A 7,621-nucleotide genomic window follows, 5' to 3' on the forward strand; every position below is an offset into this window, starting at 1 on the left:
TGATGGGGGGGGGCATGACCGACCCTCGTTTCTAGGGTACAGCAGACCCCGCTACACACCAGGCAGGCGCCCCCCCTCGAAACTGGCAGGCGCCAGCCAGCCGGACCCAGGGGTTTGCGATGCGCCCATGCTACCGCCGCGGCCCAGCCATTAGCCCTTGGGGGGGCCTGGCTGAGTCCCAACGCCAACGGACTCCAGCTGCTCCCCAGCGCCCCGCCCCAGCTCCCTGAGCAGCGGCCGCGCCCCGCGCCTGCAGTAGCCGGCTCCCCGCGGCCCCCACAACCCGGAGCGAGCTGGGGCGGAGCCGCCCCCTCCCCACGCGCCGGAGGCCGCCCGGGCCGGGCTGGCGGCAGGCGCGCTGAGCGCAGACCCCCGCGTCCGCCGTGCCGGCAGCTCGGCGCTGCCCGCCCCTGCCAGGTGAGCAGCGGCCCGGGTCCCAGCCGCGCAGGGCGTTGTCCGGCGCAGCGAAGCCCGGCCCTGGGCGGCGGCGCCAAGCTTTGGGCGAGCCCGCTCGGAGCGCAGCGGGCTCGCCGGCCGCGGGGCTCGTCTCCCCGCCAGAGCGGCGCCTCGCTGCCCGGGCACGGCTCGGCGGAGGGAGGCGCGGCCCGGTAAGTGTGGAGGGGCCGGGGCCGCGCTGCCGGAACTAGCGCGCTAGGGCTACCGCCGGGAGGAGACGCCTGCCCCGAGCCTTCCCGCCCGTCCCCGCCTGCCGCCTCCCGCCAGGGATCCCCGGGGGGCAGCTCCTTTTGCTCCCCGCACGCGGCCGCGGCAGGGCGGGTTCGGCCACGGGGCTGCTCAGCCCCTGCAGAGAGCAAGGCGACCTGCTCTTGAGCCCAGGTTTCCCAAGCCAGCAGCAGAGGCTGGCAAAGGTGGCTCTTCCCTTCCCCTGGGGCTGGCTACGCCTCAGACCTTGTCATCCCCCCCCCCCCGGCGGATGCCCTCTGGGTCGCTGCTCACCTCAATAAAACCTTTAACTTCAGATGCTGGGTGACTGAAAATGGGCAAGTGAAAGTGACAAGCTCAGAGCCAGTCTTTGAATGTCACCCCACCAAATGCAGAGAGAGACACACACACACACACACACACACACTAGGGATCCCCGGCTTTTAATCTTCTGTAGGCACAACCTTGCATACACAGTGCCTGGCTCTGGCTTTAGTGCACATTTTTCGATCCTGTTAATCGGGAGCAGCAAGGTGGTCATGAATTAGTAAGCGGGCAGCATCCCTAGAAAAGTGCACAGAGGATTGTTAATGAAGATTGGGGGATGTGGTGCATGAATTAAACATGTTTTTCCATCCAAGTTCACCTCAACCCAATTCCAAGTGCTTTACAAATGCAGCATAATATTAATAATAGATTAGTTTGTTTACAAATGTAATGAATTCTTCTCTCTTGATTCTCCTTTTCTCCTGACTTCTCTGTAAATCTTCTACTGTTCATCATTCATATAAAGTTATGTACATAGCTCTAAAGGAATTGGGAGATTAGATATGCTAAACATTATTTATCACAACACATGACTTTGTGCAATAGATACAGTTTGCCAATCAACACACTATCACAACTGAAGAGCTTACACTGGGAAAGAATAGATAGGTTCAGAGCAGACAGGACAGAGCAGATAGTATAGATCAGAGAGACATGTGGTTTCTATAGTACTGTGGGAGAGCTTGATTCATCACCAACTGTGCAAGTTAATATTGTGGAACTTGTCTAGTTTATCTCATTTGTTAACCGAACATCATTTCTTCTCTGCTGGAGTTTCAGACCTCCTCTTCCAACTGTGCTGTGTTAACAAGAAATACTACCTTCAAAAGAAGCAAACTCCACACAGTACAGGAATAAAGAAAAAAGTGTCAGGATGAAAGCTAATTGCTTTTTTGCTTAAAAGAGGGTGAAGGGAGCCAGGAGAAGGGAGGGAAATAGAGAAAAAAATAGGGAGAAATATTTTGAGAAAAGGAAGGATAAATGTTTTGATAGTGTATGTTTTCCTCCAAGGTCTGGCCACTGTCTCAAGATGCAAAGGGTTGGAACCCTGCGACCCCATCGAACGGTAATTCTCCTGCTGTTATTTGTAAACATGGTCTACTTTATTCTCCAATGCATAATTCTGAGATCTTTGGGAGTCTAGCAGTATTGGACTCTTATCAAATATCCACTGTAATAGCAGATACAGGTAGTTCTCAGGTTTCAGAGTAGCAGCCGTGTTAGTCTTTATTCACAAAAAGAAAAGGAGTACTTGTGGCACCTTAGAGACTAATTAGTTATCAGGCCACAGTGAGAAGGAAAAGGCAGTTCTGAGGTTTTGCATAGCATTATCTTTGTAGATTATAAAAAGCATCACCTGTATTTATGGCCCTTACTTGTCCTTACTCACTTTGCACAGTATTATAGTGCAAGTTACAAATTAACTCTAAAATGCTTTAAATATAGAGCACCAAATGATGCCCAGTTATATCCATGCAAGTGCATCGAAATCATAGGGTTGCATGGGTGTAGCTGAGTAGAATTTGGCTCAATATGTGCAAGGAAGACAACAATGTGATTTTGATATCCTTGCCAAAAGTCCCATTAACCTGAAAGGGAGGGGGATGCGACCTGCTGTTCTCTTTCACTGTAGTCAGAAACTTGGTTGGCAACTTCTGCTGAGAAAAATGGAGGTATCCTTCCACGATAAAAGAAATGTTACCTACTTTTTATTTCTTGGTTTAAATTAGAAGTTAATGGGTTATACAGACAATCCAGAACATTACTAATGTTTCTAGCTATTCTGCTTCTTATTGTGGTGTGCAGTTAAAGTGGTGTTTGTAGCTTCCTTGTGATACTGGCTTTCTTAAAGGAAAATGTCAGGAATTAGCCCTAATGGTGTAGGGCAGCAGGTTTGTATTTACTAATTAAGAATATATGAATAAAAATGTGAATATTGAAAATACTTTGAGGAAATACATGTCACTATTCCCTTGGTGAAAGTTTGGAAGAGAATTGTGTTGACATAGGGCTGCATTGGGTCATTGATTCACCTGTAATATTCCCATTGGTATCAATGGCAGTTTTGTGCAAAAGTCAATAGTGGTTTGGGGTATTCATTTGTGACAAGGGATGCGTTGCTCAGCAGGATCCAAATCTTCCTTCCTTTGCCCAAGTAAATATACTCCACTGTCTTCAAACTGCATTTGAGCTGTATTTCAAATTTCCAGCAGGAGTTATATCTGAGTAAAGATTAAAGGATTGGGCTTCAAATGAATGAGTGAGAAAGTGTGGATGTACCAAGTGCTATCTTGTAACAGATCATTGGCCCATCTTCTGTAGTCTAATATCTCACCTCTGGTAGTGGCCAATACCCCCAGCTTCAGAGGAAGGCAATACAGTAACTTTGGGTAAACTTCTTGCTGAACCTAGCCAGTGGCATTTATGCCCCACAGCCTAACCAAATATCTTTTGTGGTCTCAATTTAGCTATTGTAACTTCAGATGATACGGTCACTCATCTGAAAGTCTAACCTTCTTTTGAAACCAGACTTTATTAACAAAAAAAATCCTATTGCTAATTCTACTTAAATTAGAACAAACTAACTTTAATTTTTTTATGTTTCAGATGAAGTCTGCATAAGACAGTCTTTGGTTTACTCCAATTTTCTGTGTTTCTTGCTGTGTTTCAGAGACAGCTCCACTGCTTATTTTGGAGAAGTCCAGTTAGCTGCAACCATGGGCCCTATGGGAGTCCTGGTTGAAGAGAACCGCACAAAGGAAGTGAAAATGGAGCTGTACACCAGACTGTACTTGCCAGGCCTCACCACATCACTCAGTGAGCTGGCATCTGACCCCAAACCAGAACTGAAAGACAGTACCAACCTGGTCGAGGTGCAGATAGTCCTCATCATTGCCTATTGCTTCATCATCCTGCTGGGGGTGATGGGCAACTCCCTGGTGATCCATGTGGTCATCAAGTTCAAGAGCATGCGCACTGTGACTAACTTTTTCATTGCCAACCTGGCTGTAGCTGATCTGCTGGTGAATACACTGTGCCTGCCCTTCACCTTAGTTTACACACTTTTGGGAGAATGGAAGCTGGGCCCAGTGCTGTGCCACCTGGTGCCTTATGCCCAGGGCCTTGCAGTGCATGTGTCAACTGTCACCTTGACTGTGATTGCCTTGGACCGGCACCGCTGCATTGTTTATCACTTGGAGAGCAAAATCTCCAAGCAAATAAGCTTCCTGATCATTGGCATGGCCTGGGCTGTCAGTGCGCTACTGGCTAGTCCCCTGGCCATCTTCCGTGAGTACTCTCTGATTGAGATCATTCCTGATTTCAGGATTGTGGTCTGCTCTGAGAAGTGGCCTGGTGAGGGGCAACTCAACTATGGCACCATCTACAGTGTCTCTATGCTCCTGATCCAATATGTTTTGCCTCTGGCAATCATCTCCTATGCCTACACCTGTATCTGGACCAAACTAAAGAACCATATCAGCCCTGGGGCTGGGAATGATCACTACCACCATCGGCGGCAGAAGACCACTAAGATGCTGGTATGCGTGGTTGTGGTGTTTGCTGTAAGCTGGCTGCCCTTTCACGCTTTCCAGCTTGTCAGTGACATTGACAGTAAGGTGTTGGATCTGAAGGAGTACAAGCTAATCTACACAGTGTTTCATGTCATTGCCATGTGCTCAACCTTTGTTAACCCCCTTCTCTATGGCTGGATGAACAGCAACTACAGGACAGCCTTCCTCGCAGCCTTCCAATGTGAACAGCGACTGGATTCCATTCACCCTGAGGTATCAGGAGAATTCAAAGCCAAGAAGAACTTGGAAACAAAAAAGAATCATTGCACTGGAGCCCCTACCAATGTCTAAGAATGTCAGGCATACAAAAAAAAAAAAGGAATATACTCTGGTCAGAGAGAGATCCGTTTTGACAGATGTACTTTTTATACACAGTTTTAATCATATACGATGGAAGAAAACCAGCAAGTTAAGGTGTCTGTTCTATAATTCCAGAGAGAGTTGGTTGCCATCAACCATATACAACTCCAAAGAAATATAACAGAGATTTCATTTATGGCTGGCTGTATTGTGGTTGGAAAGAAGTCTCTGCCCCAATCTTTTGCTACGGCAGCAGTAATGACAAAGGCAAGGAAAGTGTTTGCCACTCTTGCCCTAAAGAGGATGAATAGATTAATTGTTCCTCAAGAGCCTCAAAACTGGAATTTGGCAGTGTGGACATTGTATGCTGCAAATAGGGAATCCTTCAGAAGCTCAAAGTATGCTCTAAGAGTGAGGCTGGGGTTTGGTGTAGAAGCTCTTACTTTCCATCTCTTCCCCACTGCAACTACTCGGCAAAATGAGGGTTTCCTTAAGGAGATACACCACCATTTTTGCCTCATATTTAAGTAATATGAATAGGGTTACCATAGAATAATTCCTAAAATCAAACTACTCCTACTAGAGCATTTAGGTCAGGAAAGTTTAAGTTTCTATCTTATTTGTAATCTAGTTTCTGCTAAAACAAGTGGAGTAATGAATAATTCCTTATGACTCAGCCCACAGTTATGCTGGGGAGAAAAATACAAATCTGGGGCCTGATCCTGTATTCACAAAATACCTAGAGCTTTTTTTCTGCATTAGAGATTGCTAAATAGGACAACACACTTAAAAGGAAATTTGGAGCAGGTAGTGAATGCAGACTCAGGTCTTCTGTGAGTGCTTCTTAAATTGAGAGGACTGCTAGTGCTTGAACTTCTAGGTACTACTCCAGTGTCTGAAGTACCGTTAACTCTATGGGTTTTGAATTATTCCTGCTTTATTCCTACATAATAAATGTAGGACAAAATGTGATCCTTAGAGGCTGCTAAATATTAATGTGCTTTTCAGTGTTTGTGGTTTTATGTCACACACATCCTGCCTTGGATCTTTTCCCATCATCAGCCACTATAAGATTAAAAATACCTGAATGAAGTGTAACCTAGTAACAGTATGCTCAGTTTATATATATTAACCAGTGAACTCTGCATGTTATAGTAATAGTTACATTTCTTTGGTTCAGGTAGAAAACTTAACTCTGTACATGGCAACGTGCAACTTTTCTGTATCTTTGTCTAGCCTCATTGAACTCATTAAAGTTAAAGAGTTCAAGCTAATTTCAATCACTTTATTCCAAGCTAATTTTGCTGCCTATTAGGGGGGTGGGGGTTGTTTGAGACTCCAATAAGCTGCAATACTTTCCACTTCTCAGAGATATTCTCCATATTTAAATTTCACTCAAATTCCTTAATTTTTCTATTTCTCATTTTCCTTTAAATTGTTTGTGAATGTTATTACATATGATCTATCTAGTATTTTAGTGTGAGATGTCATTACATCATGGATCTTTCTCAGGTGGGGAGATTCATCTTTATATATACACGATATCCTGCCCTTGTTTCTTACATTGCCATGAAATCATTTAAATGTATATCTTCACACTCAGAGAAGGAGGGGGCAAAAGAGAGGGACTAAACTGGTGTTTACTCAAGTAAGGAAAAGGTATCCATTACTTTTACAAAGTTTCACTAAATTAAATTTTTGTCTCAGTGATAGCAGTGCCCAGAATGCTTGTAGTTAGCCCACGCTGTTAAAATAAAATTTACAGGCTAGGAATTACTGGGAGAGATTACTGAAGTTTCAAACCTATGATGTATAATTATTATGGAAAGCAGTATAATTCATTTACAGTCAAGTGTGTGAGCTCTTTATGAAAAATACATTAAAATGTTTATCCTTCCCCCAAAAAGCCTTCAACCCCACAACTTTTTAGATATATGTTCTGACTCAAATCTCCTGAAAGAAAAATGAAAATGTGTGAATTTGAAAAAAATAGTTATGACATTATATGCAATTAAAATAGGGGTTCCAGTTATGCACAAGAAGCTGATTTTATGTTTTCAGATGCTCTGCTAGGGCCTACTTGGGGGTGAAGAGTGGAGGTGAGAAAAAAGGAGAGCGGCTTTGTCGTTCCTATGCTGCACCTGCTCTCCCCACCACACACACACACACACACACACACACCTTTCAGCTCACAGAGAACTGAGGGGATGGCTGTTCTCCTGCACTCCTCTTCGCTGCCTCGGCAGCTGGATATCACCTTTTTGGTCCTAGTGCTTGCCTGTTTCCTGTACAATGGTGAGTGCCCATGGGGGGAGAGGGCAGAGCAAGGGGGATGGGATGGGGTTGGGGGAAGAGTGGTGTGGGGAACAGACAGTGGGATAGGGCCGGGGGAAAGAGAAGGAGAGGGGAATGGGGCAAAGGAGGATATGGGAATGGGCAGGGGAAGCAGGAGCCCAGCCTGTGGCGTGCCCTCTGCAGCAGCCCCAGTGCAGTGACATAGCAGGCAGCGTGGGAGTGGCTGCAGTAGTAATGGGCTCGTTAAGCTGCTTTGTCCCCCCACTCCCCCAGCACCAGCGGCCCAGCTACCACTCCAGGTGAGGGGGGAGAGCCAGTGAGCCAAGGGAACTGGTCTCAATGTGCACATGTCCCCCATCTATAGCAGTCAAAATACACCTATGGGATGTATCTGGAGAGATTCAAACATCCCTTTCACAATATATGTTGGTTCAGTTTTGAAAGGTAACATTTTATGTCCTTGA

The 7,621-nt window shown here is 45.9% G+C and overlaps 1 protein-coding gene across 3 annotated transcripts; it reads left to right on the plus strand.

Annotated features, from left to right (window-relative positions):
- The first annotated feature begins 282 nt into the window (after positions 1-282).
- On the plus strand, positions 283-5,390 carry NPY2R (neuropeptide Y receptor Y2). 3 transcript variants are annotated; one of them, XM_038399804.2, is made up of 3 exons: positions 283-417; positions 2,002-2,056; positions 3,662-5,390. In XM_038399804.2, the coding sequence occupies exon 3, from the start codon at positions 3,708-3,710 to the stop codon at positions 4,851-4,853; it is 1,146 nt and encodes a 381-aa protein (XP_038255732.1). In that variant the 5' UTR covers positions 283-417; positions 2,002-2,056; positions 3,662-3,707; the 3' UTR covers positions 4,854-5,390. The 3 variants fall into 3 exon arrangements, with proteins under 3 accessions (XP_038255732.1, XP_038255737.1, XP_038255731.1); XM_038399803.2 differs by lacking the exon at positions 283-417 and adding an exon at positions 443-608; XM_038399809.2 differs by lacking the exon at positions 2,002-2,056 and having other exon boundaries at positions 300-417.
- Positions 5,391-7,621: the final 2,231 nt, after the last annotated feature.

This window comes from Dermochelys coriacea, chromosome 4 (genome assembly GCF_009764565.3).
Source record: "Dermochelys coriacea isolate rDerCor1 chromosome 4, rDerCor1.pri.v4, whole genome shotgun sequence".
NCBI classification, from domain to species: Eukaryota; Metazoa; Chordata; order Testudines; family Dermochelyidae; genus Dermochelys; species Dermochelys coriacea.